This window comes from Oncorhynchus tshawytscha, linkage group LG02 (assembly GCF_018296145.1).
Source record: "Oncorhynchus tshawytscha isolate Ot180627B linkage group LG02, Otsh_v2.0, whole genome shotgun sequence".
NCBI classification, from domain to species: Eukaryota; Metazoa; Chordata; class Actinopteri; order Salmoniformes; family Salmonidae; genus Oncorhynchus; species Oncorhynchus tshawytscha.
The window spans coordinates 4736395-4760998 of record NC_056430.1 but is presented as its reverse complement, the minus strand read 5'-3'; the positions used below and the strand labels follow the sequence as shown (position 1 = coordinate 4760998).

The window sequence follows — 24604 nt, the reverse complement described above, 5'->3', positions numbered from 1 at the left end:
CTATTGGTTCCAGATGGGTGGGGTTATGTGGTTTTGGGACTGTTCTTTTGGTTCCAGATGGGTGGGTTATGTTCTATTGGTTCCACTTTCCCATGCAACCTCAATCAAGAGCAGATAAAAGCAATATAATATATGTTAAATGTGATTGTAGCCAGGTCTGGTGCAGTGTGGCTGGTTGCAGGATATGCAGGAACATAAAAGAGCAGTTGTGGTGTTTCTTCCTCAGATACCACCCACTGATTGGGCCGTTGAATGATTGAAAAAGATCACTCGAAAGAAGACTGAATGATTTTATCAGAAGGCAATAGAGAGATAGAGAGAGAAAGAGAGATATAGAGAGAGAAAGAGAGAGAGACAGAGTATTCACCCCCCTTGGCATTTTTTCCTATTTTGTTGCCTTTACAATCTGGAATTAAAATATATATTTTTTTTTGGGGGGGGGGTTGTATCATTTGATTTACACAACATGCCTACCACTTTGAAGATGCAAAAATAGTTTTTATTGTGAAACAAACAAGGAATAAGACATAAAAAACAGAAAATTTGAGCGTGCCTAACTATTCACCCTCCCAAAGTCATGACTTTGTAGAGGGTTCCGCTGGTGAACAGCGATCTTCATGTCATACAACAGATTCTCAACTGGATTGAGGTCTGGGCTTTGACGAGGCCATTCCAAGACATTTAAATGTTTCCCTTTAAACCACTCAAGCGTTACTTTAGCAGTATGCTTAGGGTCATTGTCCTGCTGGAAAGTGAACCTCTGTCCCAGTCTCAAATCTCCCTGTATTTAGCCCCTTCCATCATTACTTCCATTCTGACCAGTTTCCCAGTCCCTGTCTATGAGAAACTTGGGGTGATGAGAGGTGTTGGGATTGTGTCAGACATTACATTTCCCTTGATGGACAAAAAGCTTAATTTTAGTGTCATCTGACCAGAGTACCTTATTCCATATGTTTGGGGAGTCCCCCACATGCCTTTTGGCGAACACCAAGTGAACACCAAATGTGTTTGTTTATTTTTTTTCTGTAAGCAATGGCTTTTTTTATGACCACTCTTCCGTAAAGCCCAGCTCTGTGGAGTGTATGGTCTAAAGTGGTCCTATGGACAGATTCTCCAATCTCTGCTGTGGAGTTTTGCAGCTCCTTCAGGGTTCTCTTTGGTCTCTTTGTTGCCTCTTTGATTAATGCACTCTTTGCCTGGTCTCTGGCCCTCTCTTGGCAGGTTTGTTGTGGTGCCATATTCTTACCATTTTAAATAATGGATTTAATTGTGCTCTGTGGAATCCAAATAAAATCTACTTAACTAAGGTTGTAATGCAACAGAATCGGAAAAACTGCAAGGGGGATGAATACATTTGCAAGGCACTGTATGTTCCTCTGTTCCAACAAACTACACCACATTACTACAGCTATCTACAGCCATCCAGTCTAGATGTAACCAGACTACACCACATTACTACAGCTATCTACAGCCATCCAGTCTAGATGTAACCAGACTACACCACATTACTACAGCTATCTACAGCCATCCAGTCTAGATGTAACCAGACTACACCACATTACTACAGCTATCTACAGCCATCCAGTCTAGATGTAACTTAGCACTGTAAACGCCCCTATGTTCCTTCCTATGTCCCTCAGCATGCTATACCACCCTACAGCCAGGTAGAACTAAGATGTACTGTCTCTATCCTCTGTCCCTCAGCATGCTATACCACACTACAGCCAGGTAGAACTAAGATGTACTGTCTCTATCCTCTGTCCCTCAGCATGCTATACCACCCTACAGCCAGGTAGAACTAAGATGTACAGTCTCTATCCTCTGTCCCTCAGCATGCTATACCACCCTACAGCCAGGTAGAACTAAGATGTACTGTCTCTATCCTCTGTCCCTCAGCATGCTATACCACCCAACAGCCAGGTAGAACTAAGATGTACTGTCTCTATCCTCTTTCCCTCAGCATGCTATACCACCCTACAGACAGGTAGAACTAAGATGTACTATCTCTATCCTCTGTCCATCAGCATGCTATACCACCCTACAGCCAGGTAGAACTAAGATGTACTGTCTCTATCCTCTGTCCCTCAGCATGCTATACCACACTACAGCGAGGTAGAACTAAGATGTACTGTCTCTATCCTCTGTCCATCAGCATGCTATATCACCCTACAGCCAGTAAGAACTAAGATGTACTGTCTCTATCCTATGTCCCTCAGCATGCTATACCACCCTACAGCCAGGTAGAACTAAGATGTACTGTCTCTATCCTCTGTCCATCAGCATGCTATACCACCCTACAGCCAGGTAGAACTAAGATGTACTGTCTCTATCCTCTGTCCATCAGCATGCTATACCACCCTACAGTCAGTAAGAACTAAGATGTACTGTCTCTATCCTCTGTCCATCAGCATGCTATATCACCCTACAGCCAGTAAGAACTAAGATGTACTGTCTCTATCCTATGTCCCTCAGCATGCTATACCACCCTACAGCCAGGTAGAACTAAGATGTACTGTCTCTATCCTCTGTCCATCAGCATGCTATACCACCCTACAGCCAGGTAGAACTAAGATGTACTGTCTCTATCCTCTGTCCATCAGCATGCTATACCACCCTACAGCCAGGTAGAACTAAGATGTACTGTCTCTATCCTCTGTCCCTCAGCATGCTATACCACACTACAGCCAGGTAGAACTAAGATGTACTGTCTCTATCCTCTGTCCATCAGCATGCTATATCACCCTACAGCCAGTTAGAACTAAGATGTACTGTCTCTATCCTCTGTCCCTCAGCATGCTATACCACCCTACAGCCAGGTAGAACTAAGATGTACAGTCTCTATCCTCTGTCCCTCAGCATGCTATACCACCCTACAGCCAGGTAGAACTAAGATGTACTGTCTCTATCCTCTGTCCCTCAGCATGCTATACCACCCTACAGCCAGGTAGAACTAAGATGTACTGTCTCTATCCTCTGTCCATCAGCATGCTATACCACCCTACAGCCAGTTAGAACTAAGATGTACTGTCTCTATCCTCTGTCCCTCAGCATGCTATACCACCCTACAGCCAGGTAGAACTAAGATGTACTGTCTCTATCCTCTGTCCCTCAGCATGCTATACCACCCTACAGCCAGTTAGAACTAAGATGTACTGTCTCTATCCTCTGCCCCTCAGCATGCTATACCACCCTACAGACAGGTAGAACTAAGATGTACTGTCTCTATCCTCTGTCCATCAGCATGCTATACCACCCTACAGCCAGTAAGAACTAAGATGTACTGTCTCTATCCTCTGTCCATCAGCATGCTATACCACCCTACAGCCAGGTAGAACTAAGATGTACTGTCTCTATCCTCTGTCCATCAGCATGCTATACCACCCATCAGCGAGGTAGAACTAAGATGTACTGTCTCTATCCTCTGTCCATCAGCATGCTATACCACCCTACAGTCAGTAAGAACTAAGATGTACTGTCTCTATCCTCTGTCCATCAGCATGCTATACCACCCTACAGCCAGGTAGAACTAAGATGTACTGTCTCTATCCTATGTCCCTCAGCATGCTATACCACCCTACAGCCAGGTAGAACTAAGATGTACTGTCTCTATCCTCTGTCCCTCAGCATGCTATACCACCCTACAGCCAGGTAGAACTAAGATGTACTGTCTCTATCCTCTGTCCCTCAGCATGCTATACCACCCTACAGCCAGGTAGAACTAAGATGTACTGTCTCTATCCTCTGTCCATCAGCATGCTATACCACCCTACAGCGAGGTAGAACTAAGATGTACTGTCTCTATCCTCTGTCCATCAGCATGCTATACCACCCTACAGCCAGGTAGAACTAAGATGTACTGTCTCTATCCTCTGTCCCTCAGCATGCTATACCACCCTACAACCAGGTAGAACTAAGATGTACTGTCTCTATCCTCTGTCCCTCAGCATGCTATACCACCCTACAGCCAGGTAAAACTAAGATGTACTGTCTCTATCCTCTGTCCATCAGCATGCTATACCACCCTACAGCGAGGTAGAACTAAGATGTACTGTCTCTATCGTCTGTCCATCAGCATGCTATACCACCCTACAGCCAGGTAGAACTAAGATGTACTGTCTCTATCGTCTGTCCATCAGCATGCTATACCACCCTACAGCCAGGTAGAACTAAGATGTACTGTCTCTATCCTCTGTCCATCAGCATGCTATACCACCCTACAGCCAGGTAGAACTAAGATGTACTGTCTCTATCCTCTGTCCATCAGCATGCTATAACACATCAGTACTTTTTATTCCTTTCCTTATTGTACTTGCTGTGATGAGACATTGTTCTCCATGCGTTTTGAAACATTGATCTGACATTGTTCTCCATGCGTTTTGAAACATTGATCTGACATTGTTCTCTATGCGTTTTGAAACATTGATCTGACATTGTTCTCTATGCGTTTTGAAACATTGATCTGACATTGTTCTCTATGCGTTTTGAAACATTGATCTGACATTGTTCTCTATGCGTTTTGAAACATTGATCTGACATTGTTCTCCATGCGTTTTGAAACATTGATCTGACATTGTTCTCCATGCGTTTTGAAACATTGATCTGACATTGTTCTCTATGCGTTTTGAAACATTTAACAACAGTGCTGGATTTGAGGAATCGATGTTGAATCTCTTAGTCTTAGTGTGAATATGTTATGCCTAACTCTTTGATTCAATCTAAAATTACAAATATAATCACATCCCGTTTGATCCAAACCAATTATACATTGATTAGATAGGGGTTGAAATGTCATCACGATGAGGCCAGCCTTGAGAGCCTTTCTCTCCGATGTCTAATACATCAAATCAACATGGTCACAGAAACAACGCTCTCATTGGTCGACAATCACAGTACCAAAACCAAGCAAATACTATATTGTTGAAGATAGAACAGGCTGTCACACTGTACCTTTCTTACAAACAAGGACAAGGATGCCAACATAGCAATGAAACTTCAATATAATTCAGAGGTTTCTGTCTAAGAGGCGACTCGTGGATGACCTCATTAAATACATTAGTAAAGTTAAAGCTAGTGTGTCTCTCTACGACAATCGGGCCACATGGACTGAATATGATTCAGAGGTTTCTGGACATACTATTAGTATTTAAACAAGTAAACTAGTTGAGAACAAGTTCTCATTTACAACTGTGACCTGGCCAAGACTAAGCAAAGCATTGTCGACACAAACAACAACACAGAGTTACACATTGAATAAACCAAACATTCAGTCAATAATACAATAGAAAAAGTATATATACAGTGTGTGCAAATGAGGTAGGATAAGGGAGGTAAGGCAATAAACAGGCCACAGTGGCAAATTAAATACTGGAGTGATAAATGTGGAGAAGATGAGTGTGCAAGTAGAGATACTGGAGTGCGAAGGAACAAAATAAATAACAGTATGGGGATGAGATAGTTGGATGGGCAATTTACAGAAGGGCTATGTAAAGGTGCAGTGATCTGTGAGCTGCTCTGACAGCTGGTGCTTAAAGTTAGTGAGGGAGATGATTTTTGCAGTTCGTTCCAGTCATTGGCAGCAGAGAACTGGAAGGAAAGGCGGCCAAAGGGGGAACTGGCTTTGGGGGTGACCAGTGAAATATACCTGCTGGAGCGCATGCTACAGGTGGGTGCTGCTATGGTGACCAGTGATCTGAGATAAGGTGGGGCTTTACCTAGCAAAGACCTATAGATGACCTGGAGCCAGTGGGAATGGCGACAAATATGAAGCGAGGGCCAGCCAACGAGAGCATACAGGTCGCAGTGGTGGGTAGTATCTGGGGCTTTGGTGACAAAACAGATGGCACTGTGATAGACTGCATCCAATTTGCTGAGTAGAATGTTGGAGGCTATTTTGTAAAAGACATTGCCGAAGTCGAGGATCGGTAGGATAGTCAGTTTTACGAGTGTACGTTTGGCAGCATGAGTGAAGGATACTTTGTTGCGAAATGGAAAGCCGATTCTAGATTTAATTTTGGATTGGAGATGCCTAATGTGAGTCTGGAAGGAGAGTTTACAGTCTAACCAGACACTTAGGTATTTGTAGTTGTGCACATATTCTAAGTCAGAAACGTCCAGAGTAGTGATGCTGGACGGGCGGGCAGGTGTGGGCAGCGATCGGTTGAAAACAAGCATTTAGTTTTACTTGCCTTTAAGAGCAGTTGGAGGCCACGGAAGGAGAGTTGTATGGCATTGAAGCGCGTTTGGAGGTTAGATAACACAGTGTCCAAAGAAGGACCAGAAGTATACAGAATGGTGTCGTCTGCACAGAGGTGGATCACCAGCAGCAAGATCGAAATCATTGATGTGTACGGAGAAAGGAGTCGGCCCGAGAATTGAACCCTGTGGCACCCCCACAGAGACTGCCAGAGTTCAGGACAACAGGCCCTCCGATTTGACACACTGAACACTGTCAGAGAAGTAGTTGGTCAACCAGGCAAGGCAGTCATTTGAGAAACCAAGGCTGTTGAGTATGCCGATAAGAATGTGGTGATGGACATAGTTGAAAGCCTTGGCCAGGTCGATGAATACAGCTGCACAGTATGGTCTCTTATCGATGGCGGTTATGATATCGTTTAGGACCTTGAGCGCGGCTGAGGTGCACCCATGACCAGCTCGGAAACCAGATTGCACAGTGGAGAAGGTATGGTGGGATTCGAAATGGTCGGTGATCTGTTTGTTAACTTGGCTTTCGAAGACCTTAGAAAAGCAGGGTAGGATAGATATAGGTCAGTAGCAGTTTGAGTCTAGAGTGTCTCCCCCTTTGAAGAGGGGGTTGACTGCGGCAGCTTTCCAATCATTGGGCATCTCAGACGATACGAAAGAGAGGTTGAACAGGCTAGTAAAATGGGTTGCAACAATTTCGGCAGATCATTTCAGAAAGAGAGGGTCCAGATTGTGTAGCCCAGCTGATTTGTAGGGGTCAACATTTTGTAGCTCTTTCTGAACATCAGCTATCTGGACACGGGTGAAGGAGAAATGGGGAAGGCTTGGGAAAGTTGCTGTGGGGGGATGCAGGGCTGTTGACCGGGGTAGGGGTAGCCAAGTGGAAAGCATTTCCAGCTGTAGAGAAATACTTCTTGAAATTCTCAATTATTGTGGATTTATCGGTGGTGACAGTGTTTCCAAGCCTCAGTGTAGTGGGCAGCTGGGAGGAGGTGCTCTTATTCTCCATGGACTTTACAGTGTCCCAGAACTTTTTGGAGTTTGTGCTACAAGATGCAAATTTCAGTTTGAAAAAGCTAGCCTTTGCTTTCCTAACTGCCTGTGTATATTGGTTCCTGACTTCCTGAAAAGCTGCATATCGCGGGGGCTATTCGATGCTAATGCAGTACGCCACAGGATATTTTTGCGCTGGTCAAGGGCAGTCAGGTCTGGAGTGAACCAAGGGCTATATCTGTTCCTGGTTCTAAATTTTTTGAATGGGGCATGCTTATTTAAGATGGTGAGGAAAGCACTTTTAAAGAATAACCAGGCATCCTCTACTGATGGATACCCATGCCAGGTCAATTAGAAAGGCCTGCTCGCCTTAGGGAACATTTGACAGTGATGAGGGGCGGTCGTTTGACTGCAGACCCATTACGGACGCAGACAATGAGGCAGTGATCGCTGAGATCCTGGTTGAAGACAGCAGAGGTGTATTTTGAGGGCAGGTTGATTAGGATTATATCTATGAGGGTGCCCATGTTTACAGATTTGGTTTGTACCTGGTAGGTTCATTGATAATTTGTGTGAGATTGAGGGCATCAAGCTTAGATTGTAGGATGGCCGGGGTGTTAAGCATGTCCCAGTTTAGGTCACATAACAGCACGAGCTCTGAAGATAGATGGGGGGCAATCAATTCACATATGGTGTTCAGGGCACAGCTGGGGGCAGAAGGTGGTCTATAGCAAGCGGCAAAGGTGAGAGACTTGTTTCTGGAAAGGTGGATTTTTAAAAGTAGAAGCTCAAATTGTTTGGGCACAGACCTGGATACTAAGACAGAACTTTTTGGTGGTCTTCCTAAGCCAGGATTCAGACACAGCTAGGACATTCGGGTTGGCAGAGTGTGCTAAAGCAGTGATTAAAACAAACTTATGGAGGAGGCTTCTAATGTTAACATGCATGAAATCAAGGCTTTTACGGTTACAGAAGTCAACAAATGAGAGTGTCTAGGGAATGGGAGTGGAGCTAGGCACTGCAGGGCCTGGATTAATCTCTACATCACCAAAGGAGCAGAGGAGGAGTAGGATAAGGGTACGGCTAAAGGCTATAAGATCTGATCGACTAGTATGTTCGGAACAGAGAGTAAAGGGAGTAGGTTTCTGATCGCGATAGAATAGATTCAAGGCATAATGTACAGACAAAGGTATGGTAGGGTGTGAATATAGTGGAGGTAAACCTATGCATTGAGCGACGATGAGAGAGATATTGTCTCTAGAAACATAATTTAAACCAGGTGAGGTCACCGCATGTGTGGGAGGAGGAACTGAAGGGTTAGCTAAGGTATATTGTGCAGGGCTAGAGGCTCTACAGTGAAATAAGGCAATTACAACTAACCAAAACAGCCATGGACAAGGCATATTGACATTAGGGAGAGTCATGCATAGCCGAGTGATCATAGGGGTCCAGTGAGTAGCTGATCGAGCTGGAGACACGGCGATTCAGACAGCTCGCGGGTCGGGGCTAGCAAGCAAGCAGAAGGGCCTTAGAGGGACGTCGCGATGGAGAGGTCTGTTGTAGCCCCCTTGTGCTGTTACGTCTGCAAACCAGTCATGATAGATCAGCAGGGCTCCATGTAGTAAAAGGGTTCAGGCCAATTAGTAAAATAGGTATAGTGGCCAAAGAATTTGTCCGATGGGCCTCTTCAGCTCACATTCCGATATACTCTAGACAGCTAGCGGGCCGCGGCTAGCAGGTTAGCAGATGGATATTCAGGGGCGTCGCAATGGAGGAGCCAGTTAAAAAAAAACTTGGGCACATCGGTAGTTCAGTCATGATGGATCCGCGGGACTCGTGGTCGATTGGCAAAATAGGTATTGTAGCCGAAGGAGGGGCTTATAGACCTATTCGGCTAACCGGGAGATGGACCTAGCAAAGGCTAGCTCCAGGCTAATTGGTTCTTGCTTCGGGACAGAGACGTTAGCCAGGAGTGGCCACTCGGATAGCAGCTAGCTGCAAATCCAGGTGAAAAGGTTCTAGAGCTTGCTGTAGGAATACGGAAATATGGAGAAAAATAAGTCAGATTTGCTCTGGTTTGAATCGCGCTCTGCAGACTGGCAAGAGTTGTCCAGGCTAAAGGTTAGCTGATGACTGCTAGCAGTGGCTAGCTGACTACTAGATAGTAGCTAGTTAGCTGGCTAGCTTCTGTTGGGTGTTCCAGTTTAAAAGTAAAGAAAATAGCATTCTCATTGGGTGAGGTGGATTGCAGGAGAGTATTTTGAAGTTTATAAAAAATATTTTTGAAGAAAAACACGAGGAAGACAATGTTGTCTGACTGCTACGCCATCTTGGAATGAGTACTTGACAATGTAATAATGTACTTTATTGACAAGATATCCCCTCTGTATATAATATAAGGCAGTACTGGTGTAGAGAAGGAGGGTTAGGAGAGAAGGTTGGATGAATAATAGAGGAGAGGAGAGGAGAGGAGAGGAGAGGAGAGGAGAGGAGAGGAGAGGAGAGGAGAGGAGAGGAGAGGAGAGGAGAGGAGAGGAGAGGAGAGGAGAGGAGAGGAGAGGAGAGGAGATAGGAGAGAGAGAATTTAAGAGAGAGAGAGACAGCAATAGCTGGAGCCTACGGCTTATGCACATCCTCCATCCACAGTGCTCTAGTAAAACCCAAGCCTACCCTGTCCACAGTGCCCTAGCAAAACCCAAGCCTACCCTGTTAAACAATACACTAGCAAAACCCAAGCCTAATCTGTCCACAGCGCCCTAGCAAAACCCAAGCCTACCCTGTCCACAATACCCTAGCAAAACCCAAGCCTACCCCGTCACCAATACCCTAGCAAAACCCAAGGATACCCCGTCAACAATACCCTAGCAAAACCCAAGCCTACCCTGTCCACAATACCCTAGCAAAACCCAAGCCTACCCCGTCAACAATACCCTAGCAAAACCCAAGCCTACCCCGTTCAACAATACCCTAGCAAAACCCAAGCCTACCCCGTCAACAATACCCTAGGAAAACCCAAGCCTACTCTATGGTAGTAGCTCTCACCGATGCCCCTAGTGGACGGTTTGGAAGGCATCTCTCGACATCCTGAGTACTGGATCACATAAACGTCCCCATTCGTCCACTATAACGGATTCATTCTTATACAAATCAGTTAAGTACAATAGCGTCTATGCAAATCCATCACGCCTACCATAAATCAGTTTTTGTCACATTCAAACACTAGCATACATGTTTATAATAACCATACAATTCTCCACGTTAGCCATGATTTAACAGTCTGCCTAGCTACCTCTAAATGAAGGGTACGGCTCCAGAGTAACGCAGTGGTCTAAGGCACTGCATCTTAGTACAAGAGGTGTCACTATAGTCCCTATAGTTTGATTCCAGGCTGTATCACATCCGGACGTGATTGGGGGTCCCGTAGGGCATCGGACTATTGGCCCAGCGTCGTCTGGGTTTGGCCCCGGGTAGTACGTCACTGATAAGAATTTGTTCATAACTGACTTGGTTACTTTAAAACAAAGATACAGACCACCAGCAATGACGCACACAGCAACAGGCAGGCTAATGGGTCCATCATCCGTGTTTACAGAACCAGATAAACAGGCCACTAACCATACAAGACAAGCAGGTAAATGGGGAAAGTCTAAACTAGAGCTGACCACCATGATTCCCAGGCTCCAGATAGTGTCCAGGAGACAGAGGATGAGTCCCAAATGGCGGTCTATTCCCTGTAGAGCCCTTACAGGGGCCATGGTCAAAAAGTAGTGCACTAAAATTGGAATAGGATGCCATTTGGAATTCAACCTGAGAGACAGATTACATTACATGAACAGAAATAGATGTGTGTCTGTATGGCTGTACAGGGGTTGAGACTGGTGGTACACACATTCAACTGCTAGCCTGATGTGCTGCCTCTATCAGTTATTTGACTTGACAGGGGAGTCTTCCTCTAGGAAAGTATTGTGGTTCTCAACAAGGATTGTGTATTCAGTCACTTGACGGATGGATGTTGGCAACAGTTTTGAGCACACCTTTCATCTCTGGGTATTTATGGTGTACTCAAACGCTGCACATTATGGTGTTCCAGTACATAATGGTGTTCCAGTACATGATGGTGTTCCAGTACATATTGGTGTTCCAGTACATGATGGTGTTACAGTACATGCTGGTGTTCCAGTACATATTGGTGTTCCAGTACATGATGGTGTTCCAGTACATATTGGTGTTCCAGAACATATTGGTGTCCCAGTACATGCTGGTGTCCCAGTACATATTGGTGTCCCAGTACATATTGGTGTCCCAGTACATATTGGTGTCCCAGTACATATTGGTGTTCCAGTACATATTGGCGTTCCAGTGCATGCTGGTGTTCCAGTACATATTGGTGTTCCAGTACATATTTGTTTTCCAGTACATGCTGGTGTTCCAGTACATATTGGTGTCCCAGTACATATATGTGTTCCAGTACATGCTGGTGTTCCAGTACATGATGGTGTTCCAGTACATGATGGTATCCCAGTACATGCTGGTGTCCCAGTACATATTGGTGTTCCAGTACATATTGGTGTTCCAATACATATTGGTGTTCCAGTACATGATGGTGTTCCAGTACATGCTGGTGTCCCAGTACATATTGGTGCCCCAGTACATATTGGTGTTCCAGTACATGATGGTGTTCCAGTACAACAAACAACCAAGCCTCCTGTGTTGGTCCTCAGACATGACAATAACGCAGCTGACATCTAGAGTCCATACTCTGAAATACTCATGGTTTCCTGCCTCAGTAATTTCGTAATTTAATATATTTTAAAATCAGAGTGCCATATTCAGCATCTTTAAGTGCAACAATTCGGTCAACTCAGCTCACAGCAGCGTACAACTATAGCCGTCCTAAAATAGCACCCTGTTCCCTACAGGGTGTAATACTTCTGACAAGAAACCACGGACATAAGTTGTGTACTATATAGGGAATAGGGCGTCCTTTGGGATTCATTCCTAGTATTTCCCAGTCTGGGATAGAAAATAAAACAGGTCACCCCAAAACAATGAAGTATTCGTCACGGTGATGAATTGAGTAATATGTGATGTTCTAAGCGTTTTGTCAGACTGGTTATATTGCTTAATACAGGGTGCTATACACATCTAGGCTAGGCTAGCAGACAGATCCTGGTTTTGCCCGTGTCTCACGTTCAGTGTTTACATCTCAGAATAGGATCCGTTTCGCCCTATCCAATTAAATCTTATTCACTTTAATCTAAGATGGTAAAACTTATCCCAGATCCTACTCTGAGACTCTTTAAGAAAATGGGTTTATATCTATATGCGTTGACCCTATTTCAAGGACATGATACTGTATATGCACTATGTATCCAAAAGCATGTGGGCAACCCCTCAACTTGGAGGATTCAGCTTTTTCAGCCACACCCGTTGCTGACAGGTGTATAAAATCGAGCGCACAGCCATGCAATCTCCATAGACAAACATTTAGAGTAGAACGGCCCATACTGAAGAGCTCAGTGCTAAAGCTGCCCTGGATAACTGTAAGTGGATCTATTGTGAAGTGGAAAAGTCTAGGAGCAACAACGGTTACAGCAGCAAAGTGGTAGGCCACACAACCTCACAAAACAGGACCGCCGAGTGCTCATCTGTCCTCGGTTGCAACACTCAATAGCGAGTTTCAAACTGCCTCAACGTCAGCACTATAACTGTTTGTCGGGGGCTTCATAAAATGGGTTTCCATGGCCGAGCAGACGCACACATTCCTAAGATCATCATGCACAATGCCAAGCGTCGGCTGGAGTGATGTAAAGCTCGCCGCCATTGGACTCTGGAGCAGTGGAAACGTGTTCTCTGGAGTGATGAATCAGGCTTCACCATCTGGCAGTCCATTGGATGAATTTGGGTTTGGCAGATGTCAGGAGAACGCTACCGGCCCGAATGCATAGTGCCAACTGTAAAGTTAGGTGGAGGAGGAATAATGGTCTGGGGCTGTTTTTCACGGTTCGGGCTAAGCCCCTTAGTTCCAGAGAAGGGAAATCTTAACGCTACAGCATACAATGCCATTCTAGATGATTCTGCACTTTCAACTTTGTAGCAACAGTTTGGGGAAGGCCCTTTCCTGTTCCAGCACGACAATCAAATAAAATGTTATTTATAAAGCCCTTACATCAGCTGATATCTCAAAGTGCTGTACAGAAACCCAGCCTAAAACCTCAAACAGCAAGCAATGCAGGTGTAGAAGCTCAGTGGCTAGGAAAAACTCCCTAGAAAGGCCAAAACCTAGGAAGAAACCTAGAGAGGAACCAGGGTACTAGGGGTGGCCAGTCCTCTTCTGGCTTTGCACAAAGCACAGAGCCCTGACCTCAACCCCATCAAACACCTTTTGAGATGAATTGGAACTGCGAGCCAGGCCTAATCTCCCAACATCAGTACCCAACCTCACTAATACTCTCGTCACTGAGTGGTAGCAAGTCCCGCAGCAATGTTCCAAGATCTAGTGGAAAGCCTTTCTAGAACAGTGGTGGCTGTTATAGCAGCAAAGGGGGACCAACTCCATATTAAAGCCCATGATTTTGGAATGAGATGTTCGACGAGCAGGTGTCCATATACTTTTGGTCATGTAGAGTATATTGATGAGAGAAACATAGCCAAGCACAAGCATCACGGAAGAAGGGATCACACTCTCTGAGTCGAAGGGGATCACTCTGGGGCGGCAGTGTAGCCTAGTGGTTAGAGCATTGAACTAGTAACTGGAAGGTTGCGAGTTCAAACCCCTGAGCTGACAAGGTACAAATCTGTCGTTCTGCCCCTGAACAGGCTGTTAACCCACTGTTCCCAGGCCGTCATTGAAAATAAGAATGTGTTCTTAACTGACTTGCCTGGTTAAATAAAGGTAAAATTAAAAATTAAATAAGGGATCACTCTCTCTGGGTAGAAGTGGATCACTCTCTCTGGGTAGAAGAGGATCACTCTCTCTGGGTAGAAGAGGATCCCTCTCTCTGGGTAGAAGAGGATCACTCTCTCTGGGTAGAAGAGGATCACATACTTGTGTAACTCAGATAAGGTTGCTATTAAAAGTTCAACCAAAATGATTGTAGTCCTTTTGCTTGAGTCAATCAAACCCCTTAACAGAAAGATGTGACCAACAGTACCATTATCCACTCCTTGAGGAAGACAGAACGCTGGTTCACAAGGCTACAGTACCATTATCCACTCCTTGAGGAAGACAGAAGCTTCCTTATGATACAGCTACAGAACAAGTAGTCTTCCTGAGGCAGGTTCATATTGTTTGGAGCCAGGGCATATCCACACAAAACCGTAACCACCACATGAAGCTTCTGAAGGATTGGAGGTCAACCATCTACAGGCGATTCTCTCGTACTTTGTGATTATTTAGACTACTATTCACCCACACCCACACCCATGTATCCCTCTACAGAGCACGGTACACATCATCTTCCATTTTATGTATTGTCTCAAGAGGATCCAAAGCCAAATAAAGACATGCCAGGAACGCCTCTGTATTACTTTACAAAAATAATGTATTATTTTCCATGGAGGTTTAAAAAAAAAAAAATAAACAATAGTGAAACCTGGAATGGAGAAAACTGCTGGTAAATATACAGGAACACTGGTCTATTGAAGACTGAAACATTGGTTTATGATCAATCACAAGTTTGGAAGCGTGAAGTTTAAAAAGTCTGCTGGAGTTTCATATCTATTCAGTTTCCTGTGGATGTTTAAAACGTTGGTCGTGCTGTCTCCTGACAGAGAAAGTTGCAGATTTGAAATCCTTCTCTAATCTATTCTGCAGTCCGCTGCATGAATAATCAATGTTCTGTAGATATTTCCGCCGTCCACAGCCCATTGGAAATGGCTGAGCCTAATTAGCCAACTGATGTGTGGGGAGAAATTGGGGGGGGATAACCCCCCCTCCCAAGGAAAAACCAAAGAAACACAAACACACTCAACCCCTAGGACCAATAGAGTAGAGGATTATGGGAGTGGAGCGCCGTCGGTAGATAAACCAGAACGATACAGAACAAAACCCTGAAACCAGGAAGAGAAAGCCCTTTTGGTGAATAAGATGCTCATTAAACTCTTCTGTAACAGATTGCGTCCCAAATGGCACACTATTCCCTAAATATATATATAGAGAGAGACAGAGGGAGGGAGGGAGGGAGGGAGGGAGGGAGGGAGGGAGGGAGGGAGGGAGGGAGGGAGGGAGGGAGGGAGGGAGGGAGGGAGGGGGAGGGAGGGAGGGAGGGAGGGAGGGAGGGAGGGAGGGAGGGAGAAATACAGAGAAAGACAGAGAGAGAGAGAGAGAGACAGCGAAAGAGAGAGACAGAGAGACAGAAAAAGCCAGAGAAAGACCGAGAGAGAGAGGGAGAGGGAGAGGGAGAGAGACAGAGAGAGAGAGAGAGACAGAGAGAGAGAGAGAGAGAGAAAGACAGAGAAAGACAGAGAGAGAGAGAGAGAGAGAGAGAGAGAGAGAGAGAGACAAAGAGAGAGAGAGGAAGATGGAGAGGGAGAGAGACAGAGACAGAGAGAGAGAGAGAGAGAGAGAGAGAGACAGAGAGAGAGACAGAGAGAGAGACAGAGAAAGAGAAAGACAGAGAAAGACAGAGAGAGACAGAGACAGAGAAAGACAGAGAGAGAGAGAGACAGAGAGAGACAGAGAGAGAGAGAGACAGAGAGAGAGAGAGAGAGAGAGAGAGAGAGAGAGAGCCCTGTGGGCCCTGGTTGAAAGTAGTGCACTATAAAGGGAATGGGGTGCCATTTGGTAGCTGTATCCTACTCATCCTGTGAATAATAAAGGGAGAAAACAGAGGATGTTAACAGGCTTTTTACACTGGCTTTGATGGACCTGCTAACTGTGATTTTATTGCCAGGTGTGAACCAGTAGGTGATTATGTTAAAGCGTAGACCTCTGTCAAACTGGAACCGCAGAGCAAAACTCTAGGCAACAAAATGACACATTAATCAAATGCATGTGCATGTGCATCACATTACAATTACTGGTTTTAACCAGCAGACGTTAGCAGGTTGTATCACAACCCGGACGTGATTGGGAGTCCCGTAGGGCGGCGCACAATTGGCCCGGCGTCGTCCGGGTTTGGATGGGGTAGGCCGTCATTGTAAATAACAATTTGTTCTTAACTGACTTGGCATGTTAAATTAAGGTTAAATAAAAAAATATATATAAATATTTAAAAAATTGCAGGCTCAATATCTTGTTAGTTTATAAGCTAGAATATTGCTACAGCCTAAAGTTTGTCTCATGAAAATCAGAGTAAGTTCCTTCCCTGTCTTCCTGACCCGGGGCTTGATCCCGGGACCCTATGTACACAACACTCCATCACTCAAAGTCAACAATACTATCTGACAGGGCAAGACGAGAGCCAACTGTCAAACCGTAAGGCATCTCTGGGAGGGTGTCATCACGGCCAGATGGCTGCTAGGGCTTCAAGAGCCTCCCAACTCATATCTGTTTCATCTGGTACCTACAGAAGACAATCTTATAGGCTGTTATTTTGTCAAGCAGATATTGTAGTATTGTTTATTTGATTACCATTATTATGGGAATCTCTAAAAAATCTAAACAACCTCTATCCAAAACAGTCAATTAGCTGTCTTTGCTAAGAGGTCAGCATGAAGATCAATGTCTTCCTAAAGCTAGAGTGAAATTGTTTATGTTAACATTATAGTACAGTAGGTCTACATGTTTAACATTCTAGCATACATGCTGTACATACAAGGTTTACCACGCCAAACTCCAAGTACATGTCTTCCAAATCAACTGAGTTGTTTCTAACTTGTAGCCCACAGTGGTTACCATATGATGTCATTTCACTTGAGGATAATTTAAATCACTTGACCATTTTTTATTTTTTTATTATTTTTTTAACCTTTATTTAACTAGGCAAGTCAGTAAATAACAAATTCTTATTTTCAATGGCGGCCTAGGAACAGTGGGTTAACTGCCTGTTCAGGGGCAGAACGACAGATTTGTACCTTGTCAGCTCGGGCAACCTTCCGGTTACTAGCCCAACGCTTTAACCACTAGGCTACCCTGCCACCCCAATCACATCAGAAGTGAATCCACTTTGCACCCTTACAATATGCACATTAGAGAACATAAGATAACATTAGAGAACATTAGAGAACATAAGATACCATTATAGAACACAAGATAACATAAGATAACATACGATAACATTAGAGAACATAAGATAACATAAGATAACATACGATAACATTAGAGAACATTACAGAACAATATAGAACATTAGAGAACAATATAGAACATTTTAAAACATTAGAGAACATAAGATACCATTTTGAACATAAGAGAACATAAGATAACATACGATAACATTATAAAACAATAGAGAATATAAGATAACACTAAAATTTGATCATATTACTCCAGGGCTAGCCTCCCTACACTGGCTTCCTGTCAAGGCAAGGGCTGATTTCAAGATTTTACTGCTAACCTACAAAGCATTACATGGGCTTGCTCCTACCTATCTCTCTGATTTGGTCCTTCCGTACATACCTACACGTACGCTACGGTCACAAGACGCAGGCCTCCTAATTGTCACTAGAATTTCTAAGCAAACAGCTGGAGGCAGGGCTTTCTCCTATAGAGCTCCATTTTTATGGAATGGTCTGCCTACCCATGTCAGAGACGCAAACTCGGTCTCAACCTTTAGGTCTTTACTGAAGACTCATCTCTTCAGTGGGTCATATGATTGAGTGTAGTCTGGCCCAGGAGTGTGAAGGTGAATGGAAAGGCTCTGGAGCAACGAACCGCCCTTGCTGTCTCTGCCTGGCCTTTTCCCCTCTCTCCACTGGGATTCTCTGCCTCTAACCATATTACAGGGGCTGAGACACTGACTTACTAGGGCTCTTTCATACCGTCCCTAGGAGGGGTGCGTCACTTGAGTGGGTTGAGTCACTGATGTGATCTTCCTGTCTGGGTTGGCGCCCCCCTTGTGTTCCCTTGAGATCTTTGTGGGCTATACTCGGCCTTGTCTCAGGATGGTAAGTTGGTGGTTGAAGATATCCCTCTAGTGGTGTGGGGGCTGTGCTTTGGCAAAGTGGGTGGGGTTATATCCTTCCTGTTTGGCCCTGTCCAGGGGTGTCCTTGGATGGTGCCACAGTGTCTCCTGACCCCTCCTGTCTCAGCCTCCAGTATTTATGCTGCAGTAGTTTATGTGTCGGGGGGCTAGGGTCAGTTTGTTATATCTGGAGTACTTCTCCTGTCCTATCCGGTGTCCTGTGTGAATTTAAGTATGCCCTCTCTAATTCTCTCTTTCTCTCTTTCTTTCTTTCTTTCTTTCTTTCTTTCTTTCTTTCTTTCTTTCTTTCTTTCTTTCTTTCTTTCTTTCTTTCTTTCTTTCTTTCTCTCTCTCTCGGAGGACCTGAGCCCTAGGACCATGCCTCAGGACCACCTGACATGATGACTCCTTGCTGTCCCCAGTCCACCTGGCCGTGCTGCTGCTCCAGTTTCAACTGTTTTGCCTGTGATTATTATTATTGACCATGCTGGTCATTTATGAACATTTGAACATCTTGGCCATGTTCTGTTATAATCTCCACCCGGCACAGCCAGAAAAGGACTGACCACCACACATAGCCTGGTTCCTCTCTAGGTTTCTTCCTAGGTTTTGGCCTTTCTAGGGAGTTTTTCTAGCCACCGTGCTTCTACACCTGCATTGCTTGCTGTTTGGGGTTTTAGGCTGGGTTTCTGTACAGCACTTTGAGATATCAGCTGATGTACGAAGGGCTATATAAATAAATTTTATTTGATTTGAGAATATAAGATAACACTAGAGAATATACGATAACATTAGAGAACATTAGAGGATATAAGATAACATTAGAGAACATTAGAGAATATAAGATAACACTAGAGAACAAAAGATAACATACAATAACACTAGAGAACATTAGAGAATATAAGATAACACTAGAGAACATTAGAGAACATACGATAACACTAGAGAACATTAGAGAACATACGATAACACTAGAGAACATAGGATAACACTAGAGAACATACGATAACACTAGAGAACATTAGAGAACATACGATAACACTAGAGAACATAGGATAACACTAGAGAACATTAGAGAACATACAATAACACTAGAGAACATAGGATAACACTAGAGAACATTAGAGAACATACGATAACACTAGCGAACATAGGATAACACTAGAGAACATTAGAGAACATACGATAACACTAGAGAACATTAGAGAACATACGATAACACTAGAGAACATTAGAGAACCTACGATAACACTAAAGAATTCCCCAGATAGGTCACTTTAACACTCACCTGATTCTCTGGACAGCTGATGAAAGGCATCCACTCCCTTCTCTCCATAGGATCCTTCTGACGCGACGGTAGATACGTAGTTCCATCCCATGGCCTTGACTATGTCCACCATGGCTTGGGCTTGGAACGAGTCCGGGGGCACCACGCGAGAGAAGAAGTCGTATCGTCGGTCGTCGCTCAGCTCCGGGGCCGTGGAGGCATAGCTGATCTGAGGAATCTGAGGAGAGAGGGACGAAGGGTTAAGATGGAGAGGACATCATAATGCCAATCATGGCTGTTTTCTCCGGTTGGGGAATGTAAAGTAGATATAATAGTACTCTGATGCGTAACTGCTCCACAAGGTGGAATACAATGTGCTGGACAGATGGCAGTCAGCAATAGGACTGCACTTGTCACACAGTACCAGTCAAAAGATATTGAAGACATCACAACTATGGAATAACACATATGAAGTCATGTAGTAACCAAAAAAGTGGTAAACAAATCAAAATATATTTAATATTTTTGATTCTTAAAAGTAGCATTGATGATGATAGCTTTGCACACTCTTGGCATTATCTCAACCAGTTTCACCTGGAATGCTTTCCCAACAGTCTTGGAGGAGTTCCCACATACGCTGAGCACCTGTTCTTTGCTTTTTTTTCTTTCACTCCGCAGTCCAACTCATCCCAAACCATCTGAATTGGGATGAGGTCGGGTGATTGTGGAGGCCAGGTCATCTGATGCAAAACTCCATCACTCTCCCTCTTGGTCAAATAGCACTTACACAGCCTGAAGGTGTGTTGGGTCATTGTCCTCTTGAAAAGCAAATGATAGTCCCACTAAGTGTAAATCAGATGGGATGGCGTATCGCTGCAGAATGCTGAGGCTGGTAACTCTAATGAACTTATCCTCTGCAGCAGAGGTAACTCTGGGTTTTCCTTTCCCGTGGCAATCCTCATTAAGAGCCAGTTTCATCATAGCGCTTGATGGTTTTTGCAACTGCACTTAAAGAAACTTTCAAAGTTCTTTAAATTGTCCGGATTGACTGACCTTAATGTCTTAAAATAATGATGGACTGTCGTTTCTCTTTGCTTATTTGAGCAGTTCTTGCCATAATATGGACTTGGTCTCTTATCAAATAGGTCTATCTTCTATATATCAACCCTATGTTGTCACAACACAACTGATTGGCTCAAACACATTAAGTAGGAAAGAAATTCCACTATTTAACTTTTAAAAAGGCACACCTGTTAATTAATTGGAATGCATTCCAGTTGACTACGTCATGATCTGGTTGAGAGAATGCCACGAGTGTCCAAAGCTGTCATCAGGCAAAGGATGGCTACTTTGAAGAATCTCAAATATAAATACACTTTTTTGGTTACTTCATGATTCCACATCTGTTATTTCATAGTTTTGATGTCTTCACTATTATTCTACAATGTAGAAAATAATAAAAATAAAGACAAAAACCTTGAAAGAGTAGGTGTTCTATAATATTTGATGGGTACTGTACATTATCCATCATCTTATATTTTTGAATATATGAAAATAATAAATGTATTGTCAATCATCTGATGAATAGGCCTTTTCCCACTATTGGTCACTATAGCCTGCATAGTTCACTGCATTTACATGCTTGAGTCCTTTGCTCTGCTGACGTGACTAACCTGTGAGTTTAATCCATACGTGACATTGTATTTTTGTCTAGACAGCCTTGTGTGTCTGGGCTCTGAGAAACCAGTCAAATACCACTCAGTAGACAATCCTGTGTGTCTGGGCTCTGAGAAACCAGTCAAATACCACTCAGTAGACAATCCTGTGTGTCTGCGCTCTGAGAAACCAGTCAAATACCACTCAATCGACAATCCTGTGTGTCTGGGCTCTGAGAAACCAGTCAAATACCACTCAATAGACAATCCTGTGTGTCTGGGCTCTGAGAAACCAGTCAAATACCTTTCAATAGACAATCCTGTGTGTCTAGGCTCTGAGAAACCAGTCAAATACCACTCAATGATATGTAGTCTGCATACCATCTAACAAGCATGTCTACAGTCCTCTGCATGTCCCTGTTTGCATGAGATGTTACTCTATATGTTATTATATGAGACAGTCCTGGCTACATGACTTGGGCTCTGAAGCCATGTTCACATTGCAGGCCTTAATGCTCAAATCATTTGTGTTTTTCAAAATCCATTTTGCAATATAACTGACTGTCCAAACAGCCAGTTCCAAGCGACCAAGTTATTTGTGTGTGATCAGACAGCAGTCGTATGCTTACCATGGCTATGCTAGCTGTAATAGTAATGACGGGTGTGTGAGCAGTATTGAAGGCTGATTTGTAGCGGCGCTCGTGCTTCCTATAACTCAGAAGTTAGATAGCAACCTAAGGTGAAAACAAAGGCTGCCATGGCCTTTTCCCATTTCCTTTGAATGTTCAAAATCATAATGTAAGAACACTTTTAAATCATCAAAGGATAAGATCCCCCAACTTTCAAAACAAGTCATTTTTGGCTAGCCACAGTTGTCAACTAGCTAGCCACAGCAGTCAACTAGCTAGCCACAGCTAGTACACTAGCTAGCCACAGCAGTCAACTAGCTAGCCACAGCAGTCAACTAGCTAGCCACACTAGTTAACTAGCTAGCCACAGTAGTCAACGATGTAGCCACAGCAGTCAACTAGCTAGCAACACTAGTTAACTAGCTAGCCACAGTAGTCAACTAGCTAGCCACACTCGTTAACTAGCTAGCCACAGCAGTCAACTAGCTAGCCACACTCGTTAACTAGCTAGCCACAGCAGTCATCTAGCTAGCCACAGCAGTCAACTAGCTAGCCACATCAGTCAACTAGCTAACTAGGTAGCTGTTTAGCAAGCAACAAGATATGCAGAATTAAAGTCTAAAAACAACTTGAGGTTTTACTCAAGTGACATGGCCTGGAAACAGATTTGTATCTCACGTCAAACCACCTACGAAGGTCGATTTGAGTCACTTCAAACTGCCAATGTGAACACGTCTTTAAAAGCCAAAGTTCAATCATGAACCAATTCTGAGATTTCCAAACAAGCTTGACAGGGATACTGAAAGTTCGATTTTATTATGGCCGGGGATAATTGCAAGTTTTGACATTTCCTTGCCTTCGGCAAACCTTCACAACTCAAAGTTATTAATATTGAATAAATTATATATCATGAATATATTGCATATTTCAAACTGTTTTTCCACTATGAAAAAATTCAATTTATGAAGTTCAGAGTTATCAGTAAAATAAGATACGATATGCCTTGCACGGTGCAAAATTGGTCCAGCGACATTCTTGGCTCATCCTGCTCTATTGACTTCTTGTGCCATACCACGGTGAATACGCCTGTTCCGGGTCGGGCCCGGTTAGTACTGGAACGGGAGACCGCCTGGGAATACCAGTTGCCGTAAGCACATTTTTTAAAAGTAAGATATCCCTCAAACTTCTAAATTAGTTTGACACACCTTGCTCTTCATTTAAATTTACATTCCTTCAGAAAGTGGTCTGGGATTACTTCAACATTATGTCCATTTAGGTCTGGTCCCTTGGCCTTGTTAATTCTCTCTCAGGAGAGAGCTCCCTTAGCTGTAAATCCAAACAACACGCTGGTTTCTTCAATTAGCCCTTTGATCTCTCTTAATTTAATGGGAGGAGAGTAGAAGCAATCATCTGTAAATACTGCCCATTATTAGAGGAGTGGATAATAAGAACGGATGTGGCTATGAGATTGTAGAAATAAAACCCGGTGAAGAACAGACGTAAAAAATTCAGTCATCAAACGATTCAGTCCAACTGAACACTGCCAGATAGGAATGGTTATGGGTGATACACTATAGCAGTAAACAATGGCTATGGGTGATACACTATAGCAGTAAACAATGTTTTTTTAACCTTTATTTAACTAGGCAAGTCAGTTAAGAACAAGTTCTTATTTTCAATGACAGCCTAGGAACAGTGGGTTAACTGCCTGTTCAGGGGCAGAACAACAGATTTGTATCATGTCAGCTCAGGGGTTCGAACTTGCAACCTTCCGGTTACTAGTCCAACGCTCTAACCACTAGGCTACCCTGATACACTATAGCAGTAAACAATGGCTATGGGTGATACACTATAGCAGTAAACAATGGCTATGGGTGATACACTATAGCAGTAAACAATGGCTATGGGTGATACACTACAGCAGTAAACAATGGCTATGGGTGATACACTACAGCAGTAAACAATGGCTATGGGTGATACACTACAGCAGTAAACAATGGCTATGGGTGATACACTATAGCAGTAAACAATGGCTATGGGTGATACACTACAGCAGTAATCAATGGCTATGGGTGATACACTACAGCAGTAACAATGGCTATGGGTGATACACTACAGCAGTAAACAATGGCTATGGGTGATACACTATAGTAGTACACAATGGTTATGGGTGATACACTATAGTAGTACACAATGGTTATGGGTGATACAAATAGCTGTGCAGCTCCACTCCCCATCTAATCTGACAGAGCTTGAGGATATGCAGAGAAGAATAGGGCAAACTCCCCAAATACAGGTGTGCCAAGCTTGTAGCGTCCTAGCCAAGAAGACTCAAGGCTGTAGTCGCTGCAAAATGTCCTTCAGCAAAGTATTGAGTAAAGGGTCTGAATACTTATGTAAATGTAATATTTTATAGTTTTTTTTAGTTATACATTTGCAAACATTTCTGAAAACCTCCATTTTAGAATCAGGCTGTAATGTAACAAAATGTGGAAAAGTCAGGGAGTCTGAATAATTTCCGAATGAACTGTATAGGAAACGTCTGACTTCTGATTGGGTGTAATTGGAGGTCTACCAAGTATTTCAACAGTGCCATGGGGAATCAACAGCCTTCCACCCTCTGACTCTTAGGCCTTGAAGTTCATTGTTTCCTGTTCTCTGTCTCGCTCTCTCTCTTCCACAGGAATCAACAGCCTTTCACCTTCCACCCTCTGACTCTTAGGCCTTGAAGTTCATTGTTTCCTGTTCTCTGTCTCGCTCTCTCTCTTCCACAGGAATCAACAACATTCCCCC

General features: G+C 43.8%; 1 protein-coding gene across 1 annotated transcript in view; it reads right to left on the bottom strand.

The window, feature by feature from the left end:
- The window catches only part of LOC112263258 (metabotropic glutamate receptor 7-like), a 359595-nt gene that overhangs the window by 228816 nt on the left and 106175 nt on the right, over window positions 1–24604 (bottom strand). Inside the window, exon 2 of the mRNA XM_042329693.1 lies at window positions 19549–19765. Coding sequence (XP_042185627.1) covers window positions 19549–19765 — 217 coding nt within the window. The remainder of the gene's footprint in view (window positions 1–19548; window positions 19766–24604) is intronic.